At 32.7% G+C, this 21,623-nt stretch overlaps 1 protein-coding gene across 7 annotated transcripts in view; it reads right to left on the reverse strand.

Moving 5' to 3' along the window:
- Nucleotides 1-21,623, reverse strand: part of tweek (transmembrane protein KIAA1109 homolog tweek) — a 204,308-nt gene that overhangs the window by 40,825 nt on the left and 141,860 nt on the right. For 6 of the 7 annotated variants that reach the window (XM_072522926.1, XM_072522925.1, XM_072522922.1 and 3 more), the window contains 2 exons: nucleotides 9,326-9,478; nucleotides 3,641-3,781 (listed from right to left, as the gene is read on the reverse strand). In XM_072522926.1, coding sequence (XP_072379027.1) covers nucleotides 3,641-3,781; nucleotides 9,326-9,478 — 294 coding nt within the window. The remainder of the gene's footprint in view (nucleotides 1-3,640; nucleotides 3,782-9,325; nucleotides 9,479-21,623) is intronic. The other variant, XM_072522927.1, reaches the window with a different exon arrangement.

The following is a 21,623-nucleotide window of genomic DNA, read 5'->3' on the forward strand; positions in this document are numbered from 1 at the left end:
CGAAAACACTCGCTGCACTGTCTGAAAAATATATACCAGGATTTAAAACGTAAAAGCAACGAATCACAGAAATGATATATTCAAATGAAAGTGGTGACCATCGCCTTCCTATATTGATTGGTACAGCAAAAAAACACGTTGTTTCAAGGGCATAAATATGAACGCGCACTCCGTTAACTACTACCACAAAATAATGCATGAATATCCCAGGAAATATTCGCTGACTGGTTCAAAAGGTATGTACTGCAAACCAAAATTTGTTTATCTATTTTTCTAACATCTTGTTTTTTAAGTTTTTATACCAGTCGACAATGCTGTGTCAAATAAAACATACAAATAAAATTTATCCGTCATACACTTGGTCCGGTGCCCTGACGGATAATCGAGGTTCCACTGCATATATATATATATATATATATATATATATATATATATATATATATATATATATATATATATATAAAGACTGGTAGAAAATGCAATCGAAAACAGGAAAAACTATAAGAAAACAAGAAAAGCATTAATCATTGGGAACAAGAAAATCGTTGCTCTAACAAACGACAACACCAGAATTACAGACAGAAATGAAATAATACAACTCGTAACTAAATTCTACAGCGAACTATACAAAACCCCTGACGCACTTAAGGAAGTAAACAGTAACCAAGAATATATACCAGAAATCCTTCCGGAAGAAGTAGAATCGACAATTACGAAAGTGAAAAGCGGTAAAGCAGCTGGAATAGATGTTATACCAGTGGAACTGCTTAAATACGCTGCCAATAAAACCTGGAAAATCTTTGCAGGCATATTTACGAACTGCCTAAGATCGAGATGCATATCACACCACTGGAATAAAGCAAACATAATTCTCATTAATAAGAAAGGTAGCAAAGAGGATATCAAAAACTACAGACCTATAAGTCTACTACCAATCATACAAGATATTCACAAAGATCATCAACAACAGATTAACAAGAGCATCAGATGTTGCACAGCCGAGAGAGCAAGCTGGCTTCAAAGCGGATTCAGTACCATGGATCATCTTCATACGGTTCGAGAACTAATGAGTAGAGCTAAAGAATATGAAATACCGCCAGAATTAACCTTCATAGATTTCGAGAAGGCTTTCGATTCTATATATCCCAAGGCAGTAATAGAAACTTTGACCAACCAAGGCATTGACAAACCATACATAGACACTAGAAACTTTAGCAAATATATCTTCTTCTTCTCGTGCCACTCCTAGCGGAGATTGGAAATCATCATGGCCACTGCGACTTTGTTAGCAGCGCGCCTAAAAAGTTCAATCGAACTACACCCGAACCATTCACGTAGATTACGAAGCCACGATATTTTTCTTCTTCCCACACTTCTTTTGCCCTTAATTTTGCCCTGCATGATATTTCTTAAAAGTTCGTACTTTTCACCTCTCACAATGTGCCCCAAGCAAATATATACAGACAAGCAAAATATAAGGTAAAAATGTATGAAAACACTCCAGAATTTCCCACTGTCCGACAAGGATACGCAATATCACCAAAGTCCTTCACTGCAACTCTAGAAAATATATTCAGCATCATGAAGTGGCAGAATAAAGGAATATCCATTGATGGATAATACCTCAGTCATCTAAGATTTGCAGACGACATCGTTCTGATTGCTAGTAATCCTGCAGAACTACAAGAACTTATAATCGACCTAATGCAGCTAGCAATGAAGTTGGTCTAAAAATGAATTTGACAAAAAAACCATGTACAATGAGCTAATAGATGTCCAAGATGTGATAATAAACAACACTACACTTGAGACAGTAGACTAGTAAGTATACCTGGGACAATAAATACATAAATCTGGCTTCTTACTTCCAAAAATCAATAGAAGAATGAAACTGGCTTGGGTATCTTTTGGTAGAAATGCAGTTATATTCAAATCAAAAATGCCAATTCACCTGAAGAAAAAAGCATTAAATCAGTGTATACTACCAATCATGACATACGGGCACACTAAAGAAAGAAATAATATCGAAACTCAAAGTCACTCAAAGGTCAATGGAGCGATGCATGCTTGGTATAAAAAAGAGAGATCGAAAAAGAATAGAATGGATCAGACAGAAAACCAAGGTTACTGATGTAATCCATAGAATTAAATCTTTAAAATGGCAGTGGACGGGACATTTAGCTAGAAGAATTGACAGTAGGTGGTCCACTAGAATTACATTATGATATCCAAGAGGTGTTAAGAGACCAAGAAGACGTCCAAATTTAAGATGGGACTATGACATAAGGAAACAAGCCGATAAAGCATGGCACAGAAAAGCGAATTTTAGACAATCGTGGACAGAAATGAAGAATGACTATGTAAGGGAGGCTGCACCATAATCGGTAGAATATATATATATATATATATATATATATATATATATATATATATATATATATATATATATATATATATATATATATATATATATATATATATATATATATATATATATATATATATATATATATATATATATATATATATATATATATATATATATATATATATATATATATATATATATATATATATATATATATATATATATATATATATATATATATATATATATATATATATATATATATATATATATATATATATATATATATATATATATATATATATATATATATATATATATATATATATATATATATATATATATATATATATATATATATATATATATATATATATATATATATATATATATATATATATATATATATATATATATATATATATATATATATATATATATATATATATATATATATATATATATATATATATATATATATATATATATATATATATATATATATATATATATATATATATATATATATATATATATATATATATATATATATATATATATATATATATATATATATATATAGGGTATGGCGCAACAAGTTTTGATAAAAGTAATGCGGATACAATTATATCAAAAATCTGAAATTTCAAAGGGGCATAAAATTGATAGAAGACCCTGATGGTTTCCAGGGCAACAACTCACAATAACCACGGAGGATTATTCTAACCTTCCTTAGCCTTGGTGTTGAATTCTTTGGAGATGATTTTCATTTTTCGCTAAGAGAACTGCGTCATCTGCATAGCATACCTTCTTTATTTCCTTTGGTATTCTTTTTTTTTCCTTTTATTTGTTTTATGGCCTCGCCTAACATTATATCTAATATTGAAGACAATAGTAAAATTAATGGAAAATTTTGAACATCTACTAGGTCAGATAATACAAAAACTTTCTATATCTGCACCACAAACCTTTTATCAGTATAAAGCTATTTTTTATCTAACATGTTAATAACTTTCTACATAAATACCCCAGATAACTACAACTTTCAATATCAATGGAAAAAATGTCAGTTTGAACTATTATCATTCTTGCATTGAACTAGAAAAGTATTGGTTCATTAAAACAATAGAATACTTTATAACAAGTAAGACTACTAGAGACAATAAAAAGATCTACGTTAGCTAAGGTTTCATAAACAATGTTAACATAACCTAACTTGATAATTAACAGAAAAAACTGACATCTCCTTTTTCCTGGAAATAAATTTATTACCCATCGACGGATTCGTAAGATGCTGGTAACTTTTTTCTGAGTGTTACTTTTTGTCCGTCTATATTTATTTGATCTACCCAATCTTCAAGTTGTGTTTCTGGTAAACTCAAATCTGAACTGGCGCTCGGTAAAGATTTTTGCCTATAATAGAAAGAATTAGTTTTATTATTAACACTAAGTTGATATTCCTCCTGTTTCTGAGAGAAAAATACATATATACTCTAAAACTAAAAGCAGCAAGTATATGCTAAAGCCAAAGCAAATATGTTTACAAGTACAATGTTTACTTCAAAATGTTAGTTTAATATTTTTACTAATATAGTTTATTAAAAATTTTAAGAAGAAATACTGACAATGTTTATTATTCTTATTAAGCACCTAGGTTATGAAGATTACCATAAGTCAGGAAAGTAAAATCCATGTTGTCACAAATCCATGTTGTCACAATTTAAGCTATGTATTAAGGTTTGGCTTTACAAAGCTGTGGTCAGTATATTCTTCTTAAGATGCCTTTTCGCTACGGATGTTGGCGAGTAACATGGCCATTTTCACTTTATTTAATATTTTTTCTGAAGCTATTTTCTTGGGGTATCTTAAAGTAATTACTATTTTAATGGGAATAACTTTATTTCTTGCTGCTCTAAATAATCCAGTGGTAGATAGTGAAAATACTAAAAACTGAATAGTTTCTAAGAGTACAGAGTGAGGAAATTTTACGTCTGTCCTGACCTCTTCTGCCTTGTACTTTTCCTTGCCATATAAACTGCAGTAGACCATAGAGCTCTTGATTTCTTATTACGTGACCCAGATATTCTAACTTGCCTTTCTTCACAGCAGAAATAATTTCACATTCCTTACCGAGTCTCCTCATGACTTCGCTGTTTGATACACTGTCTACCCAGGAAATTCTCAACATTCTGGTATAGCACCACATCTCAAAAGCTTTCAGTCGTTTAAGTGATACTTCGGTTAGTGTCCGAGATTCTACCAAAGAAGAAAATACATATCACTGAAGATGGAGGATCTCGGTTTTTATTGACAAATCACGGATCTTGAGAATTTTACCCCTTTTAACAAAAGCTGCTTTAGCGTTCTCTATTCACTTAATCTCAGGTGAATTTTACTTGAATTATTGGTTGTGAACTGATTATAAGTTGTTGTTGTTTTTTTAGTGGTAATGTTTAGGCCGTACTGTTGACACATTTTTGCTACCTTAGTAACTAGTGTTTGTAGACCTTGCAAACTATCTGCGATGATGCTTGTATCGTCTGATTATCTGATATTATTTAGACGTTCTTCATTTATCACTACGTCCTCAACACTCCTTGTGTAACATCCCTTTTCAATATATTTTTAAAATTTTTGAGTAAAAATTATACTGTAACATGGGTTCAGGATTGCTTTTACAAGCCTATAATTCAGCAATATAATATACAGTTTTTACAAATAACTTTTAGATCTATTTCTGAAAACTTTGTAATATTTAAAATACTATAGTGCTATACATAGTGGTAAAATGATTAAAAAATATTACCACTTCTTAAATTTTAAGTAGAAATGTCTTCAATAAAGTCATCCGCGACGTATTGATACTACTATTTAAAGTCTTACGTATTAAACAACTCTGGTTATGAGCGCGAGGACTGGGTGGATTGAGTAGCTCAGAATCCACGTTCATGCCCACAGCCGCTCCCAAGCCCGGATAAAAGAGAAGGATTGACGAGCCAGGTTAGCATCCTACCCATTGTAAAAGAAAACAAGGATCAAAGAACCGATATAAAGCATCGGAACTGAAAACGAGAAGGAAAAATAGGGCCACAATCAGATTAGCAACATGGAACATTAATTCTTTCAACAACAAAGACCAAGAGATAATAGAAGAACTGATAAATAAAAACATAGACAATTGTGCAATCCAAGAAACCAAAAAGAAAAGTAAAGGCCAAAGAGACTATAATCAATATTTTCTAGCATACAGTGGAGTGAAGAAAGAAGAACGAGCACGAGCAGGCGTAGGTATACTTGTCCATAACAAATTTAAAGACAGCATAAATATCTGCCGTTATATCCGAAAGAATAATACAGATGAACATCATAATTTACTACCAAAAATTAAATGCCATAGCCCCGAGGACTGCAAACCTAAGGAGGAACGAGAGCCATTCTACGAACAATTGCAAACCATCCGGGATGAAATACATCATGAGGAACCCTTAATTCTTATTGGTGACTTTAATGCACGAATCGGAAATTAAATAGTTACGGGAGTAAAACAAAGATTTAATGAAAACCATGTCAACGCAAATGGAGAACTCATTGCTAATCTCTGTGCTTTTAATGAACTGAGAATTAATAATACATTTTTCGATCATAAGCTCCAGTATAAATATACATTTGAAAACTCAAGGGGGCACAAATATATAATTGATTTTATAGTCACTAATAGAAAAATCTACCCAAAGCAGATTCTAGATATCCGAACTTTAAACTCAGCAGACGCAGAGAGTCAACACAAACTAGTACTAGCAAAAATAAGAATGAAAATAATACCAAAACATTTTCTACAGGAAATCACCGAGGAAAAATTCAATGTAGAATCACTGTGGAACGACTCTACAAGAGAAATGTACCAAAAGAGGCTAGCGCAGAAGATACAGCTGAAACAAATAGACGACATCGAAGATATAAACGCGAGCTGGGAGAAAACTAAGAACAACATTGAAGAAGCAGCAACAGAAGCTCTAGGAAAACGCAAAGTCATAATGAATAAAAGAAACAACAACAATACACGATGGTTCAGAAAAGAAATAAAAGAGAAATGTAAAGAGAAACGAGATGCTTACACGAAGTACAAAATATCAAATACTCCAGAATCCTGAGACACCTATAGAAGAATACGAAATGAAACAAAGCAGTTGGTAAGAAGAACAAAAAATGAACACTGGGAACAGTTTACAAAAAGAATGGAAAGCGACTTCTACGGTACACAAAAACAAATATGGAGATTCATAAGAAACCAACGGAAATAAATAGCAGAATTGAATGAATACAATAACATACCAGCAAACGAATGGGAAAGATACCTGACGGAACTGTTGAAAGAAAAGGAAAATAATAATCAACACAATAAAGTACCTGAATTAAGACACGAAATAGTTTCGGGAAGTAAAGATAGCCATAAATTCACTCAACAATAGAAAATCACCAGAACCAGACGGAATAACCGAGCTTCCAAAACACGGAGGAGAAAGTATAAACCTAGAGATAACAAAACTTATGAATAATGATTCCAATAAACAATTCCAGAAACAGCATAATGATTCCAATGTTCAAGAATGGAGATAAAGAAGACCCCAACAATTATAGAGGTACAAATCTACTGAACACCGCACTTAAGCTTACTACAAAAGTCCTAACCAACAAAATCAATAACCTAACAACTTAATCAGATGAACAACAAGGATTCAGATCCGGAAGATCCTGAGTAGATGCCGTATTTGTACTAAGAAAAATCAAAGAAAAGGCCATCGAGTACAATAAACCAGCATATATATGTTTTATAGACCTGACAAAAGCTTTCGATCGCATCCAAGTCGAAGACGTCCTACACCTACTGTATAAAAGAAACATACCAATCAATATTATACAAACCATCGAAAATATCTTGTTCTATATTCGAATACAGGCAAATATAAATGGAAAACTAATACAGTGTATATCAGTACAAAGGGGAGTCAGAGATGGTGACTCGTTAAGCCCACTTCTCTTTAATATAATAATGGACGAAATAATACAAGCAGTCCATAAAAGTCATGGTTACAGAATGTGGAACAAAGAAATCCAAATATTATCTTATGCAGACGACGCCGCATTAATCGCCGAGACAGAAGACGAGCTCCAAAGATTAACACACATCTTCAATACAACAGCAAGATATACAATATGATAATATCAGCAGAAAAATCCAAATGTATGACAACATATAAATACCTACTACGATGTAAAATCGAATTTGATGGGAAAATAATAAAGCAGGAAGCAAGGTTTAGATATCTGGGAATGGATATAACTAGTGATGGAGATGTTGAAAAAGAAGTACAACAACAAAGCTTAAAAGCAAGTAAAGCGACACGATCTCTTAATGACACAATCTGAAAGAACAAACACCTAAGACAAGACACAAAAACAAGAATATATAAAGCAGTAATTAGACCTATATTAATATACAGGGCGGAGACAAGACCTGACACATCTAAACCAAGACGACTACTAGAAACAACAGAGATGAAAATACTTCGACGAATATCAGGGAAAAATCTGTTGGATAGGAAGAGAAGCGAAAACATAAGAATAGCATGCAATATCGAAGACATAAATGGATGGGCGACAAAACGGAAACAGGAGAGGGACGAACAAATTAGTAGAATGGCAGAGGATAGGATAGTACGAATAGCACGAGATAAATCATCAATGAACGAAGAAGTATTGGCAGACCAAGAAAAATATGGTGCGATAATTACAATTTAGGAGGTTAATATTGAAGAAGAAACAGGCTTTAAAGCCTACATACAAGAAGGAAGAAGAAGACATATTAAACTATCTAAACTGTATGTTAAAAAATCACAGTAGTAGACTCGTCAGAGATTTGACCCCAAAAAAGATGCAAAAAAGTTTACCACTCTTACTACGGCATCCCCCTAAAACGCTTCCTCGTAGGGGAGGGGGTGGAAGAAATCGATTTATCAAGAATCTGTACGCCGTAGAAAAAAATGTTTCAAATGAAAAATGCAGCTGAGATAATTTTGAGGGGACTTTTAGGAGAAAGCCGGGGAGCAGAAGTGGTTAACATTTTTGCATAGTTTTTAGGGACCCAAAATTGACATTCTCAGCAAAATTTACCTTGTTGGTACGAATTTTAGAGGTTCAGTGGCATTTTCGTCTCTGCCGACTGGAGTACAAGCTACGATGGTTTCCAAGTAAGGTGTAAACTATACGAAGGAGAATTTGTTTTTTGTGACAAATCTAATCTAATTCCTTTTTTTTTTAATTGAAATAATGTCTTACCAATGTGTAGAAATTATGACAAATTCATTGAAGGTTTGACGCCATGATAATAATAGTCAAATTTATAGAGAAGTGAATGTAAGCACAATTGAAGGAAAATATTTATATTTTAAGTTTCATTAGGATTTAGATGAAAACCATTTTAAAAATTTAATAATTATATATTTATTGACAGTTTTGTCGCGTAATAAAACCCGAAAAATAAAGGAATCAACAAAAATATTGAAACATTAATTTAACAGCTACGCATTTCGGATTAAATATTAACCTCTCCCAGCTTTTTAATAATTTTCTAATATATGCTACATCTTTCAATAATTTTCTAAACGTCAAAAAATTTTGATTCTCTAAATATATAGCTGACGAAAGAGCCCTTAGCGACCGCTTAGTTATTTACACATTTATGCGATTATTAGTTTGTATTAAAAATGTTAATTTATACCTCATACAAAGTTATTGACTCAATATAAAAAAAGTAGCGTAGAGCATATGCCTATGAGAAGATTTTGCGCTTTATTTCATTAAACAAGTTTAATGTTTACACAAACACAATATTATGTTTAGATTTTTTTACTCTAATAAATATACGTAGTATTTCACGTAAACGAAAATATACTATACCTTCCAATGGTCTGAGTATCACTGAACGTCACTCTCGGGCCAGGATCTCCAACCTTGACCCTTAAAGAGGCAGATCGTGACGGTCCAGATCTAGGTGAACTTTCATAGCTACTAGCTACGTTTGTTTCAATGCTGGTTTTTGCTATTTCTGGGCTAGAATTTATACAAAAGCGAATAAAACTATGAGAAAATCATAAAAAAATAAAATCACTATGTACAAACACAAAAAGATGCATTGCCTAAGTAAATTTGTGATTATTGTATGTCCATTAGAACCAGAATGTGATTTAGAAGCAGTGAGTGTACATATTCTAGAGACGAAACTAATTTACAAATAAAGCATACCCTGTTTTGTTGTATATATTCCAATAAAATGGAATATAAATATAGATAGTTAAGCATAATATATAAAACATATTATTTTCTTTTATCTATTAAAATACTTTGAAATCCTACTTCAAAGTTCACTTTTTCTAAGTAAATTATCGCGTTTCAACATAATTATCGATGGGATACGAATACTAGTTAACCTAAATATGTTCCAAATTGCAACTATGCTCAAGATTCCTAGGTAAATTTTTAAAAGTGCCAATTTTAGCGACAATTTCATGATAATTAACGTTTGGTGTGCATAAATTCTCCTATGCGCCTGACACAATCTCATATATCACTGTAAAAAGTCACTCCCCTCTATCTTCTCTCCTTCGTAAGGATTTAGTACCGTCATGTAATTCGTTTGACTACTTTTGTCCAATTATCTCTCTTCTATGCGTGTTGTTCCTCTGGAACTTTTGCCCGCTACGTTGTCTTCAACTATCATTCGTTCCATGTCTTCTCTTCTTCCAGTTATACATATGTCCAAAATATCTTAGTACATTTGGTTAATAGTTGTGGGGAGTCTAGTTTTTATGATAAGTTCTTCTAGTATTGAATTATTTGTGCTAATTGTGGTCCATGGTATGCGCAACATTCTACGGTAGACCCACATTTTAAATGTCATTATACGCTTCGAATCGGCTTTTTTGATATTCCATATTTCTAAAGCGTAAGTGGCGATAGGAAATATTATTGCTCGAACAAGGTGCAATTTTGTATTTTTTCTAATGTCAGTGTTCTTTGATATTTTTGTGAGTTTGACTGTTTCCGATCTGAACATTGTGACTTGTTGACGGATCTCGTCTTCGTACTATTCACTGATAATGATGACGGAGCCTAAGCAATTAAATTGTTTGACCACGTCGTACCCTGCCACGTTTCTTATCACTGTTTGGTTGTTTCTGTTCCTATCGATAATCATTACTTTGGGTTTTGTATATTTATTTTCAACCATGTTCCGTACTCAACGTCCCAACTTATTCATAATTTGTTCCAGTTCTTCTGCTGAAGACGGCCTGAAGACGTGTCATCAGCATATCGTAGGTTTTTGATTTTTCTTCCTATTTCCTTCACCTTGCCATTTCTAAAAAACTTCGCATAATGTGTTCACTGTATATATTGAATAGAATGGAGGATATTATACATCCCTGCCGAACTCCAGATTTCAATTAGAAGTTTTTCGAAACCACGTTATTAACTCTTAAATTAGCTTTATTATTTACATACAGTTCTTGTAATAAATAGATTAGATGTTCTGGCGTACCTATTTCCCTAAGTATATGCCACATTTTATCCCATTTTATGTTATCGAAAGTCTTGGAGTAGTCAGAAAAGCACAAATACGGTTTTTTTATATATGGGAATAGAAATCAGCTTACTCCAGTCATTTGGCCACTTTCCGATATTCCAAATTTCATTGCAAATTTCATTACTTCAATCCCTACCTCTCCCATTTCTTTGAGTGTCTCAACTGTTATGCCATCTTCCTCTTCTGCTTTTCTGAATTTTAGCTTTTTTATCGCCGCCTCAGTTTCTGATTTCAGTTTTCGTGGTTCTTTTCCATATCTATTCTCTATATTTGGGTGGTTTTTAGAGAACAGTATTTCGCAATACACCGCTGGGTTTGTTACGGTATTTCCAATATTACCTTGGATGATCCGTGTCTGCGGTTTGACTTACCTCGCTAGATATTTGTCTTATAAGAAAAGTTCGCTAGAGAATCTAAAAAGTCACCAATACAATATTAATTTAATGTTCTATTAACATATACAAAATTCAACTTAATAGAAGCATAATGTTCTACAGCTTCTTACAATCTGATGTTTGCTACATCAATACTTGATATAAGTCCTTGATGGTTATTTTATACTATTATAATAATATTTCTAATAAATATTTTTAATATTACAGATGAAGTAGGAACATCTCCCTACTGAATAGTTTTGGAACCTTGATAAATAAGAATCTTTATATATTCTCATTTGGAAACTAATTACATTTAACTATAATTTTTGCAGTATTAAAATATCTTAAAATAAGTAAGTATTATCTAGTTTGCACTTCGGGAAAACAGACCACAAGCTAAGAATGCAGATTTAATTGTGTAGAGAATAATTGAAGCTTATTATTAAACACAGATTTACAATTAATATTTTTATTTTAAAGATACGAGGTCTGACAATTAAGTTTCGAGACTCTTGGTATAATATGTTTGTTTAGTAATTCTTTATGTTTGCGAATCAGTTCTGCAGATCATCTTCCAATAATCTGTTTAGCAGCAGCGCCGATTTTTGTATGTCCTCTCTAATGACTCATACCGAGTTCCTTCAAATAGGATTTGATTTTTAGAAACATGTGGAAGTCGAAGGGTTCTAAATCTGGCGAATAAGGCCGGTGCTTAATGACGGTGACTGGTTTTTATCTGGTTCAAATAATCCTTGACATAGTTCGCTTTGTGAGCCGCCGCCTTGTTTTATGTTTTTACTTCGTAGTTGTTTCTTCTTCCTCTGCCCTGCTAGATCATCGTGCGTTGGCTATCAAATTGGCCATACTAATTTTGTTGACGGCAGTTTGAAAAAGGAATGCAGATGATCTGTTAAACCATTCCCTCGGGTTTTTAAGCCATGACGTTCTTTTTCGACCCGGCCCTCTCCTTTGGTCTAGCTTGAATTGAATTATGAAATGAAGTATATTCTCTCTGGGTGACGTATTACATGGCCAAAATATTCCAGTTTGCGATTTTTAACTGTTTTGACCACTTCCGTAACTTTTCCCGTCCGCTGCAAAACAACCCCGTTACGAACTCTATCTACCCAACTTATTCGCAGAATTCTCCGATACACCCAGCTTTCAAAGGCTTCTAGTTTTCTTGAAAGTGTATCCGTTAAAGTCCAACCTTCAAAAACATAGAATGGAATAGAAAGCACATAACACCTTACTAACCTAATTTTCAATCTCAAGATAACATTGTTTCCAGATAAAATTTTCTTCTTCTTAAAAACTGCAGCTCTGGCTTTCTCTATACGTATTAGATAAGTGATACTGTTGATTCTCTCCAGTTGTTCTACACAAGCTGTTACCACTTCTGGTTGTATTGTCGCTTTATTGACAACCATCACCTTTGTCTTTGTGGTGTTTACCTTCTGTCCATATTAATCATACTTTGTAGTAATCCTATTAATCAGATGTTGAAGTTCTTCGTAACTATTTGCAATTAAAACCGTGTCATCCACGTACCTCAAATTATCACACTGAACATAATGCTTTATTGAAAACAAACTCCGGGTAAATGTTAAATATTAGTGGGACAAAATGCATCCCTGTCTTACTCCTCTTCGCATTTGAAGCTTTTTAGAATTATTCTGGCCAATCTTGATGTTTGCACGTTGATGCCAGTAAAGATTTTTAATGATACGTAGGTCTTTATCATCAATACTTACTTGCTGAAGAATGGTTATTATTTCAGTCTGTTTTACTTAATCAAAGGCCTTCTTAAAGTCAATGAAACACATATAAACTGGATGGCCGACATCTCTGCATTTCTGTACCATAACCTGAATACTAAATAGTGCTTCTTTGGTTCCAAGGTTGAAGCATTGAACGCATGATGAGCCTTTGTTATTCTCATCTGTATATCCGTTTTACACCCTCCCTTCCTGTATTTAATTGATCGCAAACATATCAACTTGTCAATCTGCAAAGTCAAGATCTGTTTGAATAAGTTCCATCTAATGTCTGCTCGACCATCAGTTACTTGTCCCATTATTCAATCGCCTTCAAAGTAATCGCAAGTTATATATTTGAATACTGTTGACAGAAATGCGACTGTTGTTATTCTCCAGTGCTTTACTGCTGATATTCTCAGTATAAATATTATTGTATACCCTAATTTTTATACAGGCGTAAAATATTAAATATGTTGCTACCAGTAGCAATATCTAACATGAAGGACTAGCAAAAGTAAAGAGAATGAAAAAAATATTGTGCATAATGTTTATATTTGAATATATGAATTATTGAAAATAATTACAAGTAAAATTAAAGAAAGGTTGTCAATGGGAGTCCATAATACTAGTATATGGAATAAGTCAATACTCACAAGCTTAAGTAGTTTTTATTGTTGCCAAATTTTGCTACAGTTTTCAAGGCTTAATATATATGCTCCATCATCAGGCTCCACTACATTAGTCTTTGTTTAGCAAAAAACTACAACCTAAAAACAACATGAAACAAACAATGAACACTTAATCAAAATAAAATATTAATAACTAATAATTAAAAATAAGCAAACAACTATAACATTGTTATTTTTAATTGGCATCTTAAATTTTTGCCTAATTCCTTTTTTTTTCAAATGAGATACCCTGTATGTGATTCATTATTTTAGAAACATATGTATTTCACTATCGATCTGTATTAGTATTCCCTATCTCTTGCAGTTTCTAATAAATTAATTTTATACATTTTTGCCACAAAAATGTATTTATCAAGTAGTCTATGGAATATTCTGACAAAAAAATATCAGTTATTGTTAATGTTTAATAGTAACCTTGTTGTATGTCATTGAAATTTAATAGAAACCCAATTTGGATTTAGGAATGACATGGGTACACGAGAGGCATTATTTGGATTTAACGTCCTCATGCAAAGATGTATGGATGTAAACCAACCACTCTATGTTTGTTTTATTGATAACAATAAGGTGTTCGATAAGGTCCGACACAACCGTCTTATACAGTTACTTAAAGATAAATACATTGACAAAAAAGACTTAAGAATAGTAACTCATCTCTACTTTAACCAAACAGCAAAAGTCAGAGAAGGCAAAGAACTTTCGGAGGGAGTAGAGATAAAAAGAGGCGTAAGGCAAGGTTGCATACTCTCCCCCTTATTGTTCAATCTATTTTCGGAAGAAATAATTAAGAAATCACTCGAAAATGTAACAATTGGAAACGGCAGACCCATCAACAATATTAGATATGCCGATGATACTATACTAATTGCAGAGAATATACAAGATCTACAGACACTTTTAGATAATGTAGTAAATGCTAGTGAGGAAAGCGGACTAACGCTTAATGCTAATAAAACAAAATTTATGACAATTTCCAAAACACAACAAGACATTTTAAACATAAGAGGGGTTCCAATAGAAAAAGTAAAAAATACAGATATCTTGGTACAATTATTAATGAAAATAACGAGTATACAGAAGAAATAAAAATGAGAATTGGACAAGCTAGAGCAACATTTAATAAGATGAGCAAAGTATTATGCAATAGAGACCTTAGTTTGCAACTCAAAATAAGAATATTACGTTCATATGTGTTTTCGGTGCTGCTGTATGGGGTGGAGGCCTGGACCTTAAAGAAAGAGGTGAGCGATCGACTTGAAGCATTTGAGATGTGGACCTACCGAAGAATATTAAAAATAAGTTGGGTAGACCGAATAACAAATGTTGAAGTCCTCAGAAAGATGACAAAGGAAATGGAAATCATGAATACGATTAAGATAAGAAAGTTACAATATCTCGGCCACGTTATGAGAAGGGATAAATATGTGTTGCTACTAACCATAATGCAGGGAAAAATACAGGGAAAACAAAGTATTTTAAGAAGACGCATCTCCTGGCTCAACAATCTGAGAAAGTGGTATAATTGCAGTTCCGTCGACTTGTTCAGAGTGGCAATCTCAAAAGTGAAAATAGCTGTGATGATTACCAACCTCCTTAGAGGAGACGGTACCTAAAGAAGAAGAAGACTGTCATTGGGTGATAGTTATAATAATAATTTGCCTAATTTTCTTGACAAAATAATGGCTCATTTAGGATATACAATTGACGATTTTTTAAATTTAATTATAATTAACGGTGAGTGTAACAGAATATTATCCAGATCTTGCCTTGTTTTAGCTGAGAGATATCCTGAGAAGCCTCGACCAAATCATAAAACTGTAAAACGTTTGTTGAACAACTGTTTCCAGTTTGGTCAGTTTATAAGTAAAAGGACCCACGTCGATAATTAAGACTTACAAATAGATATCCTGGGATTTTTGCAGCTAATCCAAATTCATGATAAGGGTGAGCAATTGTTATAGGTATCGACTCGAACAATTCACAGAATTTTAAAAAAACATCATTGGACCCTTTATTCGTATATACTAGCTCAACATACATATATCTAGGACATGCAATTAAAAACGAAAAGGAAAATCAAACCCTAGAAATTAAAAGGACACAATTATCATGGGCTGCTTTTGGGAAGTTGAGCTTCATTTTAAAAGACAGAAAAATCCCAATACACTTAAAACGAAAAACCTATGACACTTGTATACTACCAGTTGCAACTTATGGATTGGAAACTATGGCAATAACAAGAAAAATGGCAGAACAATTAAGAGTAACTCAACGGGCCATGGAGAGGGCCATGTTAAATATAAGCCTCAGAGACAAAATTCCAAACACCGAAATACGTCGAAGAACTAAAGTAACCGACATCATGGAAAAAATAGCGACATTGAGATGACAATGGGTAGCACATGTATCAAGACAAGACACCAACAGATGGTCTCATAAAGTGACATTCTGGAGACCTCGAGAAACAAAAAGAAGCGTGGGAAGACCCAAAAAGAGATGGATAGATGATATAACAGCTGTAGCTGGAAAGCAATGGATGAGAATTGCAAAAGATAGGGAAGCGTGGAAACAATTGGAGGAGGCCTATGTCCAACAATGGATGAATGAAGGCTGAAGAAGAAGAAGAAGCTCAACATTTACATCCTGGAGATTATGTAAGACGTGTAGAATTATGTGAATGGATTTTAATGAAATGCCAAGATCAAGATTTTACAAAAAAAGTTATTTGGTGTGATGAATCGAAGTTTACAAAAATGGTATGTTTAACCGCCTTAACAGTCACTTCTGGAGTGACGAAAATCCTCAGCTCACGTGGGATAGTAAATTTTTAGCATTCTTTTCGTTCAATGTTTTTTTTGCCGTGAAAAATAATAAGATAGTCGCCCTCATGATTTATGACGAAAATTAAAACGGAGAGCGTTACTGCAACATTTTATGGCAAGTAATTGTACCAGCACTGCACGCTTTACATAATAATAATGCTAACGAAGCTTGGTTTTAACAAGATGTAGCACCGGCTCACAATATTCGAGGAGTCGGCATATTGCTTGATGAAATATTTAGCGATAGACGGATAGCTAATAAAAATCCGTTTCTCTGGTCATCAAGATCCCGTTGTTACCGTTAGATTACTATATTGGGAGATATATTAAAAATAAGGTGTTCTCTCTTAGGTGACAATTTTCTTTGATAGCATCTTTTTAATTGTTCAATGTTTAACTTAAAATATGAAAGTTATAAATTAACAGACCATAGTCTAGGAAAAAGAAAATTTTGTGACAAAAATGTATAAAATTAATTTATTTGAAAACTGCAAGAGATGGGTATAGGGAATACTAATAGGAATACTAATACAAATCGATAGTGAAAACATTTTTTCTAAAATAATGAATCACATACAGGGTATCCCAATTAAAAAAAAAGAGGAATTAGGCGAAAATTTAGGTTGCCGGTTTGCCAATTTTGACAGCACTCTGTATAATGAAAAAGGCAACTCTACACTGTAAACGATAATGCTATATCTGGTTAATAAGATCATAAGAAAATTTAAACTTTTATTCAAATTACATTAGAGAATATTGAACTTTATATACATGGTAGAAAAGTGTACTTTTCATATAAAAACCATTATAACTCAAAAACGGTTCACAATAAGTATAGGGAAAGTATAAACAAAAAATGTTCAGAATAACGTGAATATTTCTAAAATTAAAATATATACAGGGTGTTCCATTAAAAAAAAAACACGAAGTTATAAGCAACTTGGCAAACAACAATTGCACTGATGTCTCAATATAATATATTTTATATTTTGTCAATCTCACACTTAATTAATGTTATAGTTGTTTGCTTATTTTTAGTTATTAGTTATTATTATTTTATTTTGAGTTAGTTGGTCATTGTTTGTTTCATGTTGTTTTTAGCTTGTAGTTTTTTGCTAAACAAAGACCGATGTACTGGGGCCTGATGATGGAGCATATATTGTAAGCCTTGAAATCGGTAGCCCAAATTTACCAACAATAAAAACTACCTAAGATTGTGAGTATTGACTCATTTCCCATATTAAATAATATTATAGCTGCTATGAATAATATCGGAAAACTATCGTGACAGCTGAAAACCAAATTACCCAAAACTATTTCTTGTCAAATTTTAGGCATCTATTTTAATATGTCTTGCATTTAATTCTATGTAAATTAACTAATCAAAAGTGGTGTCAATAAAAGTGAACAAATAAGACAAACAGTTAAACAAATTACTTTACCTTTATCTACAATAAAACAAAAACTATACGAATATTGTTCTAAAAATATATCGAAAACAATGCAGTCAATTTTTAAAAAGTAAATAACTATAATCAAATGTTACAAAACTTATGTTCAATACTCTAAAGAATTGTCTTATTTGAGTATTTATATGAGACCGCCACACCACCAACAGTTGATACAATTCATGATTGTACCTGGATTTCCACATTTCATTTTCGTTGATCCGTCCCTATGTCTCACATTAAATAACGGTGTTACCGAACAGTTAGAAATAGGCTTGATAACAGTGAGAAATTATTATTCTTTTTTAGATTTCTACTTATTTCAATTCCTATGTATTTAATCTAACTTCTATATATCTGAAGGTTTTTACTGCTTCAACACTTTCCGCCATTGTTATTTGATTTCTTTTTCCCATTTTTTGTCTTTTGTATGTTTATTTCTAGTTTGGTCCCTTTTTATAGTTGTTCCGCCACCCAATATTAATGCCTGTTACTAACTATTCAAAAATAAACACCTATCTTAGAATTTGCTAGACTCCATAGACTTTAACTCCAGATGGGTTAGTCAAGTAGTGATAATGGATGTCGACAGATTGCGAAGAAAATTTCTAGACAGTAAAATGCAGTACATAAGCCCTAAAGGAAGACCATCGAAAAGATAGAATGAAGTTGCAGAGGACCAGCATATCGGCATTGGTGAAACCACTAACTCAAGGAGCTTAAAGCCCATTTTGAGTTGTAGCGCCATTGCCATAAGATCATAAAGTCACTAATTTAGTTACTTATGTGTGAATGATTTTAGAAAATATAAATTAAAACTAAAATACTTCCTTTATTTACTTTGAATTATGACCTGAGGAATGTTTTACTTCTCGTTTCTCATCACATGACCAAAATATTTCATTTTTCTACATTTAAGAATCAAATAAATTTTTATATCAAAGACCAGAAAATGCTCTACATTTAAGACCAAAATACATTTTTAAAATTATCTTTGCTTCTATTCTTCTCTTTACAAAATATTTCTAACTCGATGGATCCATGAGATATGCATGATCCTGGGCAAGCACCACATTTAGAAATCCTTTATTTTATTACCGCTTGCTTGTGATAATCACCGGATAAACAACCTAAGGTACGCTGACCAAACATTTTTAGTTGCAAATACTATAGAATATCTTCAGTGATTGGCGGATAAAGTAACACACATCAATAAGATATATTATGGTCTTAACATAAATGGCACTCAAACACAAATGATAATATTTACAAAAGGAATTAACAAGTTTAAAGATTAACTATATGTAAATGGGAATACGAAGGAACGTATTCGGCATTATAAATATATTAACACTCTAAAGGTGACGATCGATAGATGAGTCTATATCGCGGATTTAAAGAACGTCGGTTTTACTCGTGCCTTAACGTCGTGTTTGAATGAAAATTGAACATGTCTTTTTTGTTCTGTATGCTGAAGTTTTGTGTTATCTCGCTATAGCACACCGAAAAATAATGAAAAATAAGCGAAAACGCCCGAGAGTTTAGGTTAAAATTTGAATAGAAAAAAAGGAAGAATTGTCGCACTTCCATTTAATTGTTTTAAGAATTTAAGAATTGTTCGTAGAATCACCTGATTAAAGAAATTATCTGAGAATGTTTGAAAAATCATACAGTGAAAATTGTTGTCTTTAGTGGCATCTATAATACAAAACACTACAATGTATTCTACTTTAATATCTAGGTCAGGGGTTCCCAAACTGGTGGGCGTGATGACATGTCAGGGGGGGGGGGGCATGAGACAAGTCGAAAATTAAATTAAATTTAGGTAGTCTTTCTAAAATTCTAAATTAACCACGATGTTCCCTCCACACTTATATAAAATCGGTGTAGTTAACACCGAACTTTGTGAAACTTGCAATGTGATTTGCGACTTAGATTACATCGTCTGTGAGTCACCTTGAATGACCCCTAGGTGCGAAAAGTAATCCTAGTTCCTCTCAGCCACGAATAGGCATACTAGTACAGAAAATGCAAACACATCCATCTCACTAACCCACCTAATCTATATTTCTTTTATTAATAATTTTTGTATTTTATAAAAACTGATATTATTGTATCTTATGGCATCATAAATAAATGTTTTGTTTTCTATATAATACTTATTTGTTTTTGTTTTGTTCCTAGGCCCATACGATTTATTGTTAAAGGGGGCGTGGTACAAACAAGTTTGGGAACCCCTGATCTAGGTAAACTTTGAGAAGGACTATTTTAAAGGCATGCAGAGGTATCTGCAGTGTATTAAAAACGCAGTTTTACATGACGAGCCAATTTAAATCCACGGTATTCAAATGATACACTGGCTAGCTTTACACACGAGCCATAAAACCGCCATAAGCCGAATTGTGTTGAAAGTGGAAAATTATTTTACTTTAGAAAAAATCAACATGGGACCAATTACATCAGTACTGGCAGTTCAAAAAAGGGCAAGTGCAACTTGTGGAATTTCAGAACGGACCTTGCAAAGAGTTCGCAAAATGAGTGAGGAGGAATTAAGTAAGGAACATAAAAGGATTCGTTTGCATCCGAAAACCCTCGACTTGCCACAAGGTATTAAAATCTCAATCAAAAATATCATTTATAACATGTACAAAGCAAAAGAACATGTTACAAGAAAGACACTTATTCAAAAAATAAAGGACAGAGAACTTTGTGGTATGGGTTTGACCAGTTTATCAAAAGTATTAAAAGCTATGGGTTTTAGATACAAAAAAACCAATAATCGTAAAGTGTTGTGCGAGCAATCCAATGTTGTTGGAAAAAGGTGGAAATTTATAAGAAACTATTTAAAAAACAAGAATTCCGAATTTGCCAGACAATTTGTGTTTCTTGACGAAACGTAGATTTTTGCGAAAGGAAATCATACCAAATCATCCTGGCAAGATGATTCTACCAAATGCTATTCGAGTACTAGTACGAGAAATGGCAAAAGATATATTATATTGCATGAAAAAAATACGGAAGGTTTTATACCCAATGCTAGTCTTATATTTTCTTCGACAAAAAAAACTGATGATTACCACGGAAATATGGAGGCCGATATTTTTGAACATTGGTTTGAGGAAAAATTATTAAAAAATCTGGAAAATCCGTCATTAATAGTCTTAGACAATGCTTCGTATCACACCAGAGAGAACGCTAACATCTAGTTTTAAGAGCTGAATTATTAAATAAGTGCAAAGAACACATTACTGAGAAAAAATTTGTCGTTGACCAAATGGCACTAAAATATGGTCATGAGGTCCTAGGACTACCACCATATCACTGCCAGTACAATCCAATTGAATTAGTGTGGGGCATCACTAAAAACTACTATGATAAACATGCATGTAAGACCACCAACGAAGCCAGCGTTTTACAACTCTGACAAGATGCACTAAACCAAGTCAATGAGGAACAATGGCGGAAATGTATTGAGCATACTGAAAAAAAAATTTTAGAGTCATATGAAATAAAACCAG

Source organism: Diabrotica undecimpunctata, chromosome 2 (genome assembly GCF_040954645.1).
Source record: "Diabrotica undecimpunctata isolate CICGRU chromosome 2, icDiaUnde3, whole genome shotgun sequence".
NCBI classification, from domain to species: domain Eukaryota; kingdom Metazoa; phylum Arthropoda; class Insecta; order Coleoptera; family Chrysomelidae; genus Diabrotica; species Diabrotica undecimpunctata.